This window comes from Macaca thibetana, chromosome 13 (assembly GCF_024542745.1).
Source record: "Macaca thibetana thibetana isolate TM-01 chromosome 13, ASM2454274v1, whole genome shotgun sequence".
Taxonomy (NCBI): Eukaryota; Metazoa; Chordata; class Mammalia; order Primates; family Cercopithecidae; genus Macaca; species Macaca thibetana.
The window spans coordinates 52,297,497-52,315,677 of NC_065590.1; the positions used below are offsets into that span (position 1 = coordinate 52,297,497).

General features: G+C 43.9%; 1 protein-coding gene across 7 annotated transcripts in view; it reads right to left on the reverse strand.

The window, feature by feature from the left end:
• Nucleotides 1-18,181, reverse strand: part of SPTBN1 (spectrin beta, non-erythrocytic 1) — a 213,406-nt gene that overhangs the window by 18,786 nt on the left and 176,439 nt on the right. For all 7 annotated transcript variants that reach the window (XM_050753709.1, XM_050753710.1, XM_050753714.1 and 4 more), the window contains 9 exons: nucleotides 13,339-13,429; nucleotides 8,013-8,159; nucleotides 6,578-6,841; nucleotides 5,711-5,935; nucleotides 5,145-5,234; nucleotides 4,687-4,968; nucleotides 3,898-4,028; nucleotides 2,034-2,238; nucleotides 1,236-1,610 (listed from right to left, as the gene is read on the reverse strand). In XM_050753709.1, the coding sequence (XP_050609666.1) occupies nucleotides 1,236-1,610; nucleotides 2,034-2,238; nucleotides 3,898-4,028; nucleotides 4,687-4,968; nucleotides 5,145-5,234; nucleotides 5,711-5,935; nucleotides 6,578-6,841; nucleotides 8,013-8,159; nucleotides 13,339-13,429 (1,810 nt within the window). The remainder of the gene's footprint in view (nucleotides 1-1,235; nucleotides 1,611-2,033; nucleotides 2,239-3,897; nucleotides 4,029-4,686; nucleotides 4,969-5,144; nucleotides 5,235-5,710; nucleotides 5,936-6,577; nucleotides 6,842-8,012; nucleotides 8,160-13,338; nucleotides 13,430-18,181) is intronic.

An 18,181-nucleotide genomic window follows, 5' to 3' on the forward strand; every position in this document is an offset into this window, starting at 1 on the left:
CAGAACAAATCCCAAAGTATACCAAAGCTATCTAGAGGCTGAGGCACTAGACTGGGTCAGCCCAAGGCCATATCTGGGTGGCTTGTTTCTGTAAATGAAGATTTATTGGAACACAGCTACGTTCATTCATCTTCTCACCGTCTATGGCTGCTTTATGCTACAATAACAGAGGGCAGAGCTGCAACAGAGTGTGTGTATCTCATAAAGCTGAAAATACTTACTATTTGGCTTTCAACAGAAAAAGCTGAGATAATTTAGATACTCAATATACTCTTTTTTTTTTTTTTTGAGACGGAGTCTTGCTCTGCCGCCCAGGCTGGGGTGCAGTGGCCGGATCTCAGCTCACTGCAAGCTCCGCCTCCCAGGTTTACGCCATTCTCCTGCCTCAGCCTCCCGAGTAGCTGGGACTACAGGCGCCCGCCACCTCACCCGGCTACTTTTTTGTATTTTTTAGTAGAGAGGGGTTTCACCGTGTTAGCCAGGATGGTCTCGATCTCCTGACCTCGTGATCCGCCCGTCTCGGCCTCCCAAAGTGCTGGGATTACAGGCTTGAGCCACCGCGCCCGGCCAATATACTCTTAACAACAAGAACCCCTGACATAATCAGGGATAACATCTTAAATAAAATTGGCTTCTTCTCTAGGGCCATGAAACTTAGAAGAAAAAAAACTACATTTGTTTTTCAATTAAAAGGCAGAAGACCAAACAAGAAACTGTGCAGAGATCAGAAAGAAAACTAGAGAGTGATTACACTAGATTCTGTTATATTGTTACTACTTTGTCAAACATCTTTTAAACAAAGTCTTAGTTCCAGTCATTTTATACTGGGGATGAGGCACGCAGAATCCTGTTCTTTCTTTTTCTAGACATGTAACTTAGAACCTGATTGATGAAAAATAGTAAGGTATTATTTTGGAAATTGTTCTGGATGGATATGCTAACATAGTAAAAACACTTGCTGAGGCCTATAACTTGCAAACGTTTGTGTATGCATCTGCTGTATTTATTTTAATCATGGGGGCACTCATCTAATGTTCGCAAATGTGGCAAACGCAGACCTTTAGGGACTGATACGTTTTCCCAAATGGAGCACTATTACAAAGTGGGTACATGTATGTGCTTAATTGGGGCAATTATTTTGAGGAGCCAAGGAACAGGGAGATACTTACAAATGCCCAAAGACGTTCTATGGAGAAAAAGCCTCCCCAGCACCCCTGGGTGGCTGCCCTACCCACCTGTGTGCCCAGAGCCTGGATGTCATGCTCAAATGTAGTGTGCATTCTCTGTAAGGTCTCCACTGTGTTCTGATCTCTCCCAAGCTCCTCAGGGAGTTTCTTGTGTTTGTCCTGTATACGCCCAAAGATCTCCTTGGCATCGTGGTAAAACTTGTGCAGTTCATAGGAAGCGGCAAGAATCTGTGTTCTTGTGTCAATGAGCTCCAGGAGGTCGGCCCAGGCTTCATTGAGGCCGTCCTTCCATTCAGCAATGGTGGCGGCATCTGAATGTCCAGAGTTGATGAGCTCATCTGCCATGTGATTGACCGTGTCCACACGCTCCTGTCCAATGTTCCCGGTGTCTCGGGCAAATTCCCGGAATCGTTCTTGTAACATCTGAAACAGGGATGGGTAAGGAAATCAGTGAGAGCACTGTGAACTCTGTATTTCTTGATCACATGAATACCCTTTGGAAAGAAATTGCCTCTAAGCAAGATGTAACCAATAATACTCAAGACTTAAGAACAACAGATCTTAGCTCGAGAACCTCTTAGCAACTGGGTTTCCTTCTTGCTCACTGCAGCAGAGTGAGGCACTACCTCCACCTCCTTTTACTACTGGCGGAAGGGGTGCACAGAGAGGTTAGCCAACCTAAATGCAAGTCACCTGCTTAAAAAAGAAATACCACCTTAAAACTAAACCCCAAGACCTCTGATTGGAGTCCAGGGCATTTCATCTGCTCACAGATAAGGAATGCAAATGGCCTTCCACACCATCGCTCACTGCACAGCCAACTCATGCACTGCCTCAAGTACTTGCCGTGACATGCTCATAGTCCTGTCCCAGTTCATGGGACCCTGCGACCACCTCCCTCTCAGCGATCCACTGCTCCAGGTCGTCCACCTCCCGGTTGAGCTGGAATAATCTGTGTCTCTCATCCAGCTTGCCTCTTCTCTCTTCAGCAAGGTCTTTCAGACCAGCGTACAGTTTATCCACTTTGGATTGCCGCATGCTAATGCGCTCACTGAAAAAGAAAGGAAGCAATGGGGAGAAAAAGAATCTTAAATGTCAATTTTCTTCAGGGGAAAAACAAATGAGGTGGAGATAATGGGAGAACATATTACATCATATTTCTCAAAGGAAACTCTGGTTAACCTACTTAGCATGAAAAATAAAACTCTGAAATTGGCCACAATTTGAAGTCACGAAAAGCCAATATGTAAACAAAAGAGCCAATGTGTAAGCTAAATTCGCCTACCCCTACTATTACACTAGGGATGGGTAGTGCCTCACTCTGCTGCAGTGAATAGTGGGGGTAGGCAAATTTAGCAGGGAGAGGAGGAAATTCTCTCTGCACCTCTGGCTCTGCAAATCAGGATTTCCTTTGACGTTAAAAGTTAATGCAAAAATCTTCCCAGTCAGGAAGGTGGCAAAAGAAAAACTAAGTTAATGTAAAATCCAGAGCAGTCTTGCATTCTCTGGTACTGTGCTACCAGAGGGACAAATGACACAGCCAGTGTGGCACGCACGGCCCTCTACCTTCCCTGGGCTGAGTGCCCATCCTTGTTAGGAGGGCTGGACCAGCTGCTCCATCTCATGAGTCCCAGGTGCTCAGTCAGGAGACTGAATCCCCCTCCCTCCAACTTCCCCCCAGAGTGATGAATCCTGATCATGAACATCTTAAGAACCTCCTACACCAACAGAGCCACTGACCTCATCTCCCCTAACCTGCCCTGGTTAAATGCACAAGGCCAATTCCTTTCCAAATCATAAAAGGTATTTACACAAAAAGCCTAAAATGACTGCTTTGGAAGTTAATACAGGGGCCTGGTATAGAGTGGATGAGTACTACACACTCACTTCTTTTTTTTTTTTTCCTCGAGGGTGTTCTAATCACTTGATATCTAAGAGTTAGGAGGTGTTTTCATTTTGTTCTTCCTGGGAGCCCCTTCATTTTACAGGTCCATGCATTCTTGTCTAATGCTCCTCTTAAAACTAGTAATTACTTCCCTAAACTGGATGACTTTTTCAACCCAAGGGTAAGTGCTATGACTATCTGTATCCACCATGCAAGTCAACCTGTACTTCTGATCATTTTTATTTTTTTGAGACAAGGTCTCACTCTGTCACCCAGGCTGGAGCGCAGCAGTGTGATCATGGTTCACTGTGGCCTCAAACTCCTGGACTCAAACCATCCTCCCAATCTCAGCCTCCTGAGTAGCTTAGTACAGATGTGTGCCACCATACCCAGCTGTTTTTCGTATGTTTTGTAGAGATGAGGTTTCGCCACATTGCTGAGATTGGTCTTTGGCCCCCGGGCTCAAGCAATCCTCCCACCTTGGCTTGCTAAAGTGCTGGGATTACAAGTCTAAGCCACTGTACGTTGACTGCCCAGCCTAGTCAACCTGTACTTTTGACTCATGACACCAATACTCTTTCAGGAGACCCTTGGCTAGAAGGAGATATTTAACCCACAAGAGCAATTTCCTAGTGTAACAGTTCACCCATCCTAATCATGATAGGATGTTTTAAATGATGGGACTGTTTTAAAAATGCTTCTCAAAGATTTGCCTTACCAGCAATTCATGATGAATGCTGCCATTTTCTTTTGGTGGGGGTTAGCAAGAGACCCTCACTGAGAGGAATCGACAGCCGGGTCTCAACCTCATGAAGCAGCACTCACCTTTCAGGATGGCTGTCGGCCACCAGGGCCCGGCTGGTCTTGGAGAGCTGATGCACAGTCTCTGCATAGTCCTCCACAGCTTGTTCTAAGATCTGGTGCTTCTTCAACATGGAGACAGCACTCTGCTCATCCTGCAAAGACAGTACAACGTCACAACCACAGCTGTCCCCTCCGGCCCTACACCACCTTAAGGAGCGACAGACCAGCTGCTCAGCAGGGTAGGAGGAAGGATCAGTAGAAAGAGAAACTCCAGAGGTACGGTATGGACAGTGGAACACAGAAGTGTTCCAAGAGCTTTCATATGGACTGGACCACAGAAGCCTGTGCAGAAGAGAAACACAAGGAGGACACAGAATGAGCAGGGCCCCTCTCAGAGAAAAGCTTGGGCAGACCAAGTGTGCCTGGTTCACTGGAATTCCTCAAGGTCCATCAGTTATGTAAATGACAGCATTCCGGGAACCTTGCAATACTTTCAAATTGTCTCCAAGCCATCCTGTATTTTGTAAAGTTTAGGGAACCTATAAATAGATAGCAGGAAGGACTCTGGCATATTTCAAAGATGAAGGGATGAACCTGGTCTTAATGGCACACTAGGGTTCAGATAAGAAAATGCTGCAGCAAAGGGAAACCAGCAGCTGGACTTCAGACACCTTCATGCACATGGTGTCCCCTTAACACTCAAAGGCTACAAGGGAAGTTTTTATGAAGACAGAGCCGCCAGCAGAAAGCAAGCTCAGGGTTTAAATCCAAGGTTCACCTGAGGCAGGGATGCTTCCCGCCTCCTCTCACCTTGGCCTTCTCCTCTGACATCATGTACAGCTCCTGCTCGCTCATCCAGGCTTCGGCCTCGGCAGCGTCAAAGTAGTACTGCTGGGCCCGGTGTGCCTCCTCCAGCCGCCTGTGGCGTTTCTCCGTCTCCTCAATGAGGAGACCCCACAGCTGCTTCAGGTCGGCAAGCCTCTGTCTGATGGCCTCAGCGTTGAGGCTGCTGCTGTCGGTGACGATGTTTTGGCTCCTCTCAAAGATGTCATCAATGCGAGGCTGGTGTCCCTGGATTTCTTTCTGGAGGGTCTGGAGGGAGTAGACAACACACACAAAGGCTTGCTAAATGGCAACCGTCTGGTGCTTATGTCAAGCTGTTAGGGCCAAAAAGAAATCGCAAGGCTTCAAAACTCTCTGCCATTCTCAGTCTCATAATTTAGAGCAATTATTTATCAGACAGAGATAGCCCGAGCAGAAAGGCTTACCTGATTTTTCTTTATTAACAGCTGCACAGTCTGGAGGTTGTGGCCATGATCCGTGGAAGTTGCCAAAGGCATCCTCTCTCCAACCCACAACTGGGAAAAATTGCAAATAAGTGGTCAGATCCACTCAGAGGAACAAATACACAACAGAAACAAGAGCGGTGAGGGGCAGTGAGGGACAGCAAGGGTGAGCTTCAGAGAGTGCTCAGCCCCCTCGGGAGGGCTGTCTGGGGAAGCATGCCCTTGTTCTCCGAGACAGGGGTAGGGAGAGTATTTCCAACTTTACCTCATCCTCAAGATCAGACTCACTGTGAGTCCTCATTACTTTTAAAAAGTCTGTTTTAGGGCCGTTAAAATCCTAGAGTACCCCTAGATAACATGAGAGGCACAATGGAGTTGCACTTAGTGTGAAAAGGGAAAGAAACTTTAGACCATCCAGAGCGTGGTCTCTGACAGCTCAACTTGCCAACGTGGCCCAAGGTGAGGTTGACTGAGAAGTGAGAACATGGGCTTTAGGACAGGCAAGGGGGCTTGTGGAAAAGCCATGTGTGCAGCCGGGGTTGACTCACGATCTCGTCCTCCACATCCCTGTTGAACTGATGGATCTCTTTGGAGGCCAGCAGGTTATGCTTCCTCTCGTTCAAGGGCTCCAGCAACTCCATGAACTTGGTCTGCACGGTGAGGCGCTTGCTGTCCACCTCGTCGGTGCTCTTCCCTTCCTGACTCAGGGCCTGGGCTTGGCTTTGGAGCTCTTCGATCTCCTTCTTCCGCACTTCCATCTGATTCTCCAGCATCTGAAGGCAAAGAAGCAGCCTCAGCGCTCAGCAGAGACTACTTTTGCAGTGACTGGCTCTAAGCAGAACTGCTGGGCCAGGGACTTGGCCACACTGCAAAGCCAGCAATGGGAGCCACTGGAAGATTTTGCCACTGATTAGCTTTTTCAACATCAATGGAACTGTTTTCAAGTAAATTTGAGGTAAATTCATTTGCCCTTAAAGCCCTCTACAGTGATGTAATATAAACAGTTACTTTTATTATCTATAAAGTGCCTTGAACAACTCAGATAACTGTCACAAATCAAGATGTTAAACAACAAAGTATGTGAATATTTCTTTAATGTAAAATGCAGAATTGAGTGAGATGAGTATTTATTTAACTGTTAAATAGCGGTAACACCTATTAACTAAGAAAATTATCAATCCCATACACAGACAGCCGACACCCAATACTCCTAATACTGTGTCTTTCTAGGCTGGACAGGTAGCTTTCTATTCTGGAAATGTTGTATGATGCTGTTAGAGCAAGTACTTTTCTGGGTTACAAATGCCTTCCCATGGAAGGTGGACTCCTGAGAATGCAGTGAGTGAGAAAAGACTGTAAAGACTACGGCTGTAAAACAGAAACAAACCCAAGTCCATGATGGCTTGTCCACTTGCCTGTTGCTTTTTCAGCAGGATATTGACGCTGGTCAGGTCTTTGCCGTAGTCATCAGACTGAATCTGACTCTCCAGGCCGTGCAGCCATTTGTCTAGATCTGCGCAGCTCTGGGTGAAAAGTTCGGCCTTGTTTGCATCAAAGAGCCGCTGGGCCTTGGTCTGGGTAGTAGATTCAAGGACTTCCCACATTTCATGTAAACCAGTGAGTTTCTCCTTCACCACAGGTTCCGTCTCAGGCTTTTCTGAAATGAGCTGCATTCCTTCCTGGAAAACAAAACCAGCATGGTTGTAAATAAACAGTTTGCTACAGAAAAAATGTCACTGTGAAAAACAAACCTAGGACATTTGATCTGTGATTTACCCACTCATTCAACACACACAGTATTTCCACATGAAGTTACTGCTCAATAAAATCAACAATGGCCTAGCTTGCATACATTACATGGGTTTCATGGGAATGAAGCAATAAATGCTAAATGCTGAAACAGTTTCAACTGAGGCAATGGAATAATGAATGCTAATAACCTGACTTCATCCCCTCTACTCCATGACCAAAGATGATATAAAACACATTATTACTATTGTTATTATTTTGAGACAGGGTCTTGTTCTGTCACCCAGGCTGAAGTACAGTGGCGTGATCTTAGCTCACTGCAACCTCTGCCTCCTGGGCTCATGCCTCAGCCTCCCCAATAGCTGGGATTACAGGCGCACACCACCAGGCCTGGCTATTTTTGTACGTTTCATAGAGATGGGGTTTCCCCATGTTGGCCAAGCTGGTCTCAAACTCCTGGCCTCAAGTAATTCACCTGCCTTGGCCTCTCAAAGTGCTGGGATTACAGGCGTGAGCCACCATGCCCCGCCAACACATTATTTTAACCATGAAGAATCTGAAACAATTTAAAAAGTCTAAAAGGAGAGAAGGGAGGGGTGGGGAACTCCACGTTCATCTTCAGTTATGCTGCACGGAATCTCTGTGCCAGAATTACACGTTATAATAATTATTATAGTGCCTGGTATACAGTAGCCTCACAGGAAAAAGGAATTTTAAAAAATATGTATATATTTAAAATTATGTGCAATCTGTCACAGTGCAACACAAATAATATGATCAAGATAGTGGAATCCCTGCATGAGAGCTCACAGTCCATCAGCAACAGCAGATGAGAGGCATGATAGAAACTAAATGCCTAATATTCGTTCTAAGATAAATCAAGCATTTTCTACTATCTGGTTGGGTTTCTGTTTTTTTCCCTTTTGATGGGTTGAATTCAGGAACCCGTAAGTGCAAAGAGAGCTGCTATTACTGGCTGTGTAACTTACGTAAATGTACAGATTAAGACTCAGATGTTCTGGAAAATGTGCTAAATAAAAAGGAGGTTATTACTACCCTGTTTGTTTTCTCACCATGGCCACATCAAATGTTTTAACTCACCTTCTCGATTTTGTCAAGCCATTCTTTGTTGGATGCAAGTTCTGCCATAAATGCTTGATGCTTCAACCATTTACTGTGCAGATTTCTGGCTTCATCGTAAGACATGTCCTGGGCCGTGAGCATCTTCTCATTGATCCAGAGAGACAGCTAGGGAAAGATCAGAAGGATTCAGCGATTGTGATCCTAGACATCAGCCTTTTTTCCGCCTGCAATGGGTTGTGTTTATGTCATATTATGCATACTACACACATTTCCATGGTGACAGACAGCCAAATATTTAACTTCACAACTCCGACCCGTCATGACAGGTGTCCATTAGATGGAGCTTGTACCTGAGCTCTGCTCCAAACTATATCTAACATTCATTCCAGAAGTACAAAAGCTCTATAAGCCAGCTTTCAAACTGTTTGGCACTCAAAACTGGCTTTCCCCACAAAAGGCCCGTGTTTAAAATTCTGCCCTGACCAGTCCAAGACACGACCCTTTTTCTCTTCCAAATACCTGTGTCAGCTATACCATGTTAATCATGATTGACTTTTACCCCATTTGGCAATCCTTCTAACTCTTTTAGTTCTTTTTTATTTAAAAAAACAAAACAAAAACTGCTTATTTGTAACCTCCTCCTTTTTGTGGGTGCATCGAAGGGAATGCCAAAAGGCATAAATAACTTGCTCACTGTAGGGCTAAGGCAACAATGATGCCCTTTCAATGTTTCCTTCAAGTTTGAGTCACCTTCACCTCTTTTTCTATAGCCTCAAGTTCTCTAAAAACCTTTCATTCACACCAAGAACACTTCACAGGACTTGATTTTGAGACCCAACATGTCCGCTTGGATCTGAACTCTGGAGAGCCACACAAAGGCTGCCGGCCGCTGACAGACCTGAGAAAGGAGCTGTCTTACTGGGGTCAGCCAAACGCCAGGCCCAGACCCACTTTTCCTGGCTTCCATCCGGAATCGGCCCTGGCTCATTACTGCCTGCCTGTAAGGGCCATGCCAGAGTTCTGATTCCCACCCCATTTGCTGTGCTAACCTAGGAAGAGCTTTTTTTTGCCCAGGCTGAAGATACACAAAAGAATGCAGAGCCAGCCTGGAATTAGAAGCAACCAACTGAAGGGACCATATCCCTTCTCCTGAGTGACCGTGAGAAGCCCACTTTTATACCAGTTATTGTCACAGCAAATTGGCACCTTAAATCCTTCATGGATCTATCAACAAAGATCTAGAAGTGGCACATAAAACCAGTAGAAGTACTTACAGAATTAACATTTCCAAGGCCCTCCCACTCCCGCTGTGGGCTGCTGCCAGGAAAGGCCCCCCCAGAGATTTGTTTTTTGGAAATGATGTCAAGGATAGTGATGTGGGTCACAGGAGCCCCCGACTCTGAAAGTGGGTGAACTCTTGGGTACTGTCCTTACCTTTCTCGGGCTACTCACCACGCAGGGAATGGCACAGGGGCCAGAGGGTGGGAGGGGGTTAAAAGCAAAAGGTAGTGAGATTTTTGATGTCACTCTTGGTTGAGGGAAAAAGTAGCAAATCTCATAAAGCCCTTTGTCATCAAAGACAATGGATGTATTACACAATAAAGGCACTGCACTTCCTACTTTGAAATAATTATCTATGTTCCAGTTTTCTGGGCAGCTAAATCTGAAAGACTATGGCCATTCAATCTTAGGGGAAAAGAGGTTAAAGGGAAACTGAATGACAAAATGTTTCCCTGTGTTCTGTACATACACACAAAATAGAAGGCGTTTATCGATTCCAAGTGCCAAGGACATTCACATATTTTCACTATTCATAACCACCTACCGAAGAGGGATTAAAAAGAGAGAGAGGGAGTGCTACATAAAAATCAGAGGCTTATAAACAAATCTGCTCTTTGCTGAACACATCATCCTACAGATAAAGCATCATGCGATACAGCACAATGAAATGGATCTATGGAACTTGCTAGTTCATCAGCATTCTGGAGCCAGAGCTACAGTTATTATTTGTGGGCATTTACAAAGGTCATTTAAGAATTTACTCATTCTCTGCAGAAAAGAACACTGTGCAGATTGGAAAAAGATAAGGAAAAAATACTTTGATCATTGAATTAAGCTAACAGCAAAGGATTAACTCACATCCCTGTACCAGACACATGTAGACATACTGCCTGCCTTCCTGGAAAAATAAAAATCAGTTCCAGAAAATAGGTGGTATAGCGTGAGGAAATACAACAAAAAAAGGAACACCTTTAAAATCATTCATTCATTTTTCAGGACATCACATTAAAATAACACTACAGGCCAGGTGCGGTGGCTCACGCCTGTAATCCCAGCACTTCAGGAGGCCAAGGAGGGTGGATCACTTGAGGCCAGGAGTTCACGACCAGCCTGGCCAAGAGGGTGAACCCTCATCTCTACTAAAAATACAAAAACTAGCTGGGTGTGGTGGCATGTGCCTGGAATCCCAGCTATTCGGAAGGCTGAGGTAGGAGACTCGCTTGAACCCGGGAGGTGGGGGCTGTAGTGAGCCGAGATCCCACCACTGCACTCCCGCCTGAGCAACAGAGAGAGACCCTGTCTCAAAACAAAACAAAAACACTACAAAGATGATGATGGTCTCTATCTTCCCACTGTAACTGGGAATAGGAGGGTCCCTGCTCATTCCAGCATACTGTATATGCCAGCATACTGTATTGCTGGTATAATAGTTGTCCTCATCTAGGCGATGTTTATGCGGGTGGCAACAGGGGTGGATCTTACAACCCACACCTTCTCTAGCCAAGGCACCCAACAAGGAAGGAAGCCGAAAAAAGAGACAAACCCCTGGATTCCCCATATCTTGAACAATACCAACATCCTGTAATAATAATAAATTTGACCTCTGAGTGCTCTGTAAATATCTACCAGAATGACAGGTAGATTATCAAATGTAGGGCTGGTCCACACACAAACACCATTCTCAAAAGATTCTGGCTTAAAAGGGGTATATTTTAATAAGGCTGAATGATGGGAAAATTTACAGCCAATGACTGTATCACCCTTTTGATTATAGTACTATACCAAGAGTTTTAGAGCCCCCAAGCTTGACCTAAATTCCACCAACCATGCAGAGACTATACATGCTGGTGTGGGATACACGACACCTCCCACACGCACTATGGCTGTACTAACTTCTAATGTGGCTCAAGGACAGACAGGCAGAACAAGGGAAGACAGGATAAACCAAGATGAGTTGGCAGAGCAATCACATGGAGATATGCAAATCATCTCCTGGACATAAAAAGCCCCACCTAAATTTTCCTCTGTCCTTTGAGGAGAAGTCACAGAAGACAGAGCCCCTGGGCATGCCTCACAATCACTGGAACTCAGCCAAGGTGTGTGTGGAGGAAAGAACTCCTCATAACCAGGGATGCTAATTTAGAGCAAGTGGAAACAAAGATCTAAAGACCTATTAAGACTGACCATTTCCTGTGATTCCATCGGGAAGAACTAAAACTTTATGTGTTTATTTTCCCATATATGTCTACTTGCGAAATCTACATATGTCAGTGGAAAATAAGAGACTGGAAATTTCCAATACAAATGAGTTTCTCTCAAGGGTTCCCTGGCCACTCATGTGCTCGCACCCCCGCCTTCTTTTTCTCAGATTTAACCTTAGCTTTACCATGGTTAGGTAAATGAATTTCATCTTATTAACTTGCCCTTTAAAAGCAGGAGTGTGGGATCCCATTGACCTCCCTATCTCCAGGAATACGGGCTGAGGTTACAGGGAGTCACTGATGGTTCCTCAACGTGGAACAGGGACTACCAATCTGTGGAAGGCACAGTCCAAGCTGCAAACACCTCTTCATCCCTTTTACTCCCTATGGTGAAAAATGGCAACTGGTATTACTACAGCACACTAGGCCAACTCCATATAGCTAGCTTTAGATCCCATTACTCTCTTCTATGCCCTGTCTTGGAACACGAATGCCTCTGTGAGTGAGTATCCTATTCAAATGGGTTACTAATGCTTGCGTGTCACTTAGAAGAGGCACTCCTGTCTTCAGCCTGTCTGGCTCCAGGCAAATCCCCCAGAGACCTAGATTCATCAATGTGGTGCTTAAAGCTGACAGACCCTAAGCTTCATAGTTTAGGGGCTTTCCTTCTTAAGGTTTTGCTGCAAGAGCATATTGCAAGATTCACAGTAAGACAGCAGTTTAACGGACGCAAAGGATTGCTTCTGTTATACGTGATCTAACGCAGCTGTCATTGGAGCCGTATTTCTTTTAATGCACAGTCACATGTTTGCATGCAGGGTGTCTGTGATGATAGGAGTTGTATTCTCAGCATATGACCTGATTCTACCCCCATACTCTTAGCCCCATCAAGGTTCCTGCAGTTTTGTGTGGATATTCCTCACCCCATTTTTGCCTGAGGATTTTTATTTTAATAAACCAGAGAGGGCTGAGTGTCTGTTATTCTCCGGCAGACAGAGAAATATGGTATGCTCATAAACTCCACATGTGAAATCAGCTAGATGCTATTCTCCAACTAGCATGCAGAGAAACTACTTTTTTCTGGCCAACTTTAGATTTCAAAGTTTGTGAATGTATCAGAAGAGCATGAAATAGTACAATGATCATCAGATTAATACCACATGTGAAAACTTGGTGCTTGGAATCAGCATTACTGCTCTTTGCATGTTAGATACACATGGGAAGAGCCTGAAAGATGGACAGATGAAGGTCTTAAGTGAATAAGAAACTAATTTGTATTTTTAAAATCTCCACTTCTTACTTGGTAGCCAGTTTCAGTTCCCTTTAGTTCTTTCCTTCCACACCATTGAAATGTACATTGCTTTAAAGAGTGAAAACAAGCCACTAAATGCTTTTAGGTTGCACAATATTCTAGGACATCCATATCCAATAGAACTTCCTTTGACCATAGAAATGTTCTATATTTGTGTTGTCTAACATGGTAGCCACTAGTCACAGCTGGCTACTAAGCACTAAAATATAGCTAGAGATGGAAGAACTACACTCTTAGTTTTATTTAATTATAGTTAATTTAAAATGAAATAGCCAACCAACCATAAAGACATTGTGGCTGGTGGCTACTGTAATGAACAGTGCAGTACTATACTATTAATATAATATTCTAGATTATAATGATCTAATTAAGCTGTAACTTGTAGGCTGGAGAACTGACGAAGTGCCACATATCCCTGCCTGCAAGTCAAATGGGTGCTATGGATTTCTGGTTTCATTAATTTTATAATTCAAAAGGCTCTCGTGCTAAATGCTGGTTGGCAATTGCTATTACTGGAACCCAGGAATGGAGGGATTAAAAAGCAACATACCTCTTGACAATCTTGCAGGAATTTCTGTAGATCTCTGTTGTCCTTCAACCTCATCAAAAGTTCACTGGCTGTCTCACGATTCTTCCTATGTCTATTAGAATGGCAACAAAAATAATTTTTAAAGAAGAAAGTAGAGAATCTTGAAATACAGAATACAAATCAATTTCTTTCCTGAATTTCTAACTACGCTAAAAAGAGTTCGCTTGTAGTTCTCAATAATGTGAAGAGACAAGATAAAGAGATTTTAGCATCCTCCAAAGTAGTAAGCCACGGTCCCAGAGAGACCCAAACACCTGCCCAAACTACACAACAGGCCGAACATACTGTCAAATGATCTATACAATCTGGTGCCTCCTAATCTGGTGTTGAGAAAAAAATATGAGCACACGCTATGTACAAGTCCTTATTTTAGGCACCGGGGGAGAACTGGAAACTTATTTTGAAGAAGCTTATAACTGGGTGACACATACAAGGCTAAGAAAATATATATATAATCATGTAACTGGCTTTAAACAAATGTTTCCTGATAAACAGTTTCTCATCTTGAAAAAAAACTCACCAAAAATAAAACAAAAAGGAATGAAAATTTTTAGACCTATAAGACTATATACTAACTCAATCCCACTTTTAATCAATTGCTAAGGGTAATTAAAGCTCAAAGAAGTTAAAACACAAAACCTTAAATAAATAACTTGCAAGAATTGGAAAGAGCTGCTGAATTTGGTAAACGCTAAGGTAAAGGGGGTGCTCACTCCCTACTTGGTTCCTTCCCCATCTGCTGTGAAGGTGACAGCATTCTTTGGCAAACTTCCTTCATGCATCCAGTGGCTTAGAGACTGGAAACTGAGAAACAGCAGCGTGAATGCCTAGCAAAGGATTGTCTTCCAGTGGCTCCACTACAACAGGGGAGAGCTTTACTTCCAATAGGGGAGGACCCACTGAGGATTCAGAAGCACTGCCACACATACACTTCCTTGATATTCCTGAGTTGCCTAAGCAAGAAAGCCAGTCTATATTCAGGGTATTAAGACGGATAAAGGCAGAGTGCAACTGAGGACAGCTGGGTTTCCATTCTGATTCTTAGAGCAATTTCTCACTGCCTGTGCCTGCACAAGGTCTCTCCTCCATCCGCCAAACCCTGAGGCAGGGATGAGGAAGAACACACAGCCTTGGATTCTCCACCACGCTGAGTAAAAGCAGCGTGGTGAACACGTGCTGCTGACTGGTGTCCGAAGAAACTTCCCCAGGAGAAAGAAAGATGTTAGAGTAGAGACGCATGCACCACACAGGCCCTCAGTGGCCGCGGACAATGCAGTGTCATAGCCGTTGTCTGCCTGGAGAACCAAAAGAAAAAGCCCTCTGCCCCTATAGCTCCTGCAGGTACCAGTGGCTACAGAACAGTAGAAATTATACATATTTACATGTTATAACATCATATATCATTATACTATGTAAATTACAGTATTATATACAATTATTATAAATAAAAATATTAGGCATATGTTAGATAGAAATAATGCCTTTTTAATTTTTTTAAGTTGAAAGGAGTTCCAGGAAAAGAGATTTTAATATGCTTATCCCACATAGGCAAAATGCAAACATAGAAAAATAGTTATACTATAATGCTAAATGAAAAGAGTTTATACATATTAAACGATACAAAACTCCAAGGCATGGCTTAGAAACCAAACACTCAAATGGCATATGCTACAGATGGGATTAAGGGCAGTAGTTCTCCCCTTGAAAATGTTAGACATTTACTGCTTTTATAACAACAAAAAATAATAAAGGCCAGAGACATTTTATGTCATTGCATCTATCATCAGAGACCAAAATTAAATTAAAAAAAATAAAAGACTGTTAGTGAATCTGGGCTAAAAAGAATTAGTCATCTAAGAATGTGGATGGCTTGGGAATATCAAAAGGAAATTCCCTTCCCTCAAATTCCAATTCTATTTCTAGGGGAGTTCAAGAACGCAAATCTTTAGAAAGGAGGTAATATGAGTTGGAGTTAGTGACAAATGCAGGAGTCCTGCCCCTAGTCAAAGGGATAAAGGATTCCATTTCCTTCGGCATGGCATCTCATTTAAGTCCTACAGTGGCAGGGAAGAATCCCAGATACTGGAAATTAACAACAGGACACACATCCTCGCCTCTCACGGAAATAATAGAAATGAACGCAACTTCAAACACTGTCTGGAAAGGTTCATTAAGGGAGAAATACAACCAGACAGAATCCTGAATGTGTTTCTTATATAATCAACTCTCACGCATATCCAGCAGATACCTGCCCGGGCAGCCTTTCTTTTACAGTGGGACCATCAAGATGGGAAGAAGGAGGCAAGAATTTAGAATTGCATGTCCAAATGACGCCGATCTATGCGCAGGTGTGACAACGGCCTTTGTGTGGTGTGAAACACAGCCACGCAGGCATCTGGGACTGCCGCTGACTCAGAAAACACTTAAAAGAAGTGAGTGTGGCTTAATGGTTTACTAGTGCAACGGACATCATTCACGGGAAGTAAAACTCAGGAAATTCCACGTTGGATCTTGGATTCAATTATAGGCAAGGGCCTGAGAAGGACCTTCTAAAACTAGGCTGTAGCTTCCACAGAACTAAGAGTGCTTTTCCATCTCTCACTTTCTCTCCCCGACAGAAGACTCAAAACAGCTCCCTTATCATATGAAGCAGATGTGGGTGTTCTGGTTTCTGTGAATAGTCAAGAACCCCAGGTGCCTGAGTGAAACAACTGGGTAATTTTTAAGCCTGTTTTCCGGTGTGAGAGAGGGTCTTGCTTTATGAAGCTAGATACTGTTCCTTGCTCCCCATGAACTGTGCTGTGGCTGGAATTTCCCTTTTGGCCAGGAGCTCCCTCCCTCCCTATTCACATCCACTAGGGCAGGCTGAGGACAGTCTCTCCCCACTCACAGGCACTCTGAAGGCCACTCACGCCCTACCCACATCTGTTAGAGTCAGTGTCTTTGTTCTGGTACTCTTTCATTTCAACAGCTCAGGAGATTTCCTGAACGTAAGCACATTATAATGACTTTACATTCTAGGAGAATCGCTTCACCAGTGTCAGGATGTTTCGAGGAGCGGGGATTAGATCTGAAGGTTTAGATGTTTACTTAGCTTGTGCTCCTACAACACCTGGAACTCACAAATGTGTGTGTTTTCATAACAGACAAGTACCCTCTAGGGTCAGTTTCAGTTCTGTGGGCCTCTGGGGATATTAAAGTGAAATCAGAGTTCAGTTAACATCAGTGGAGAAAAATAAGAAAATGTAGTTCTCCCGATGGCAGCTCATCTGGAAGCTCCCTCCTTCCATCTTTATTATGCTTATTGATAATACAGGGTCATTTTTACATTTCTTTTTTAAAACTGAGGAATCCTAAGGAAGCTCTGGAACAGCAGGAGCCTGGGATCTTGGTCAAGGGCAAAAGGAAGGTTAAGCCACAACTGAAGACTGCTGCTGCTGAAACGTTTTCTCATATCCAGGAGTCTTGACAGCATCATCTGCTTCCAACAGCTTTGTACTGTTGCAGCACTGGGGACATAAAAAGAAACCAAGGAAGCACCAAGACAGCTGCACGCCTGCCTGAATGCACATGTCCCTAACAGCCAAGCCCGCCTGCAGGAAACCAGCTGTGTGCATCTAACATGGAAGTACACAGGATACCTTATTTACAAAATACTCAGAGTTAGTATTACAAAAAAAGGAAGTTTTTTTCCTCTAGGTTAAGAACGCTTTGCCCAATCACTGTTTCTCACACTCATTTAAGGAGGATTTGGTGGATTTATTTTTCTTTTTTGCAGCTGTTTTAAAAGCAACAGATACAAAATTATAAGTAATATAAGTTATGCTCTATTCCACAACACCACCCTAGAGAACATACGGTTCAGGCTGGGAATCAGCTCAGAAAAAAGATTAGAAGTGCTAAAGACAGGAGCTCAATCTTTACTGGAAACAGAGTCATCCCCTCTCCACCCATCTTATTTTAAGTCAACTTGACCAGGGGTCCGAGGAAACCCTCTTGGATGTGGTAAGCAAAGGAGTATTTTTCCTTTCCAATACACCTGAAGGCCAGGAGAGAGGCACAGAGGAAGAGCTTGTTTTTTGATGATATCAGTCTCACAGCAAGCCGTTAAATTCAACCCAAACTGGAACAGAGGCTAGTGACTGATCCAGTGGCTGGTCCAGACTGGCCTGTGCTAGTGCATCCAACTCCTGATCTGCCCCAACCTCCAACTTAAGTAACCAGGGCAAGGCAAGAGTAAGGGGTGAGTCAAAGAGTTAGGGTCAAATGGAGTCCACTGGCCTCCAGCCAGGCAGGAAATCTTTCAGACACACAGACACACACACACAAGTAAATAAATAAATAATTTTAAACAAGAAATGAAGAAAGTGTATCCAATCCTGGAGATGCCCTGGCAGAAGAGGAAAATAACCTTTGCTCTTATTTACCTCTCATCATGAAAAAGATCCTATTACAGCACTATCCAAGCCAATTTTCTAAAAAAGTCCAGATTATGTTCCTTTGTGGCTTTGCCAGGTCCTCAGAACAAGCCAGCTTCACCCTCCCTTCCCACTCTGCTGACAGGTTTCTTTCTCATGGATGAAGGGGAACATGGGCTTGGCTGGGAATACCTGGCGTCAGGGGTCCTATCAGGTGACACAAGCACGTGTCAATCCTCAAAGGGCATGGCTTACACCTGAATGCGACGCAGCATTGCAGCTCTTACAGGTCCTTGGTTAAGAATTAGCTTGGCTTCTCAGGCTTTCTTTCCTTTTGTGGACACCTGTACATGTCTCACCAGAACCACATTCTCAGGCAGTCATGC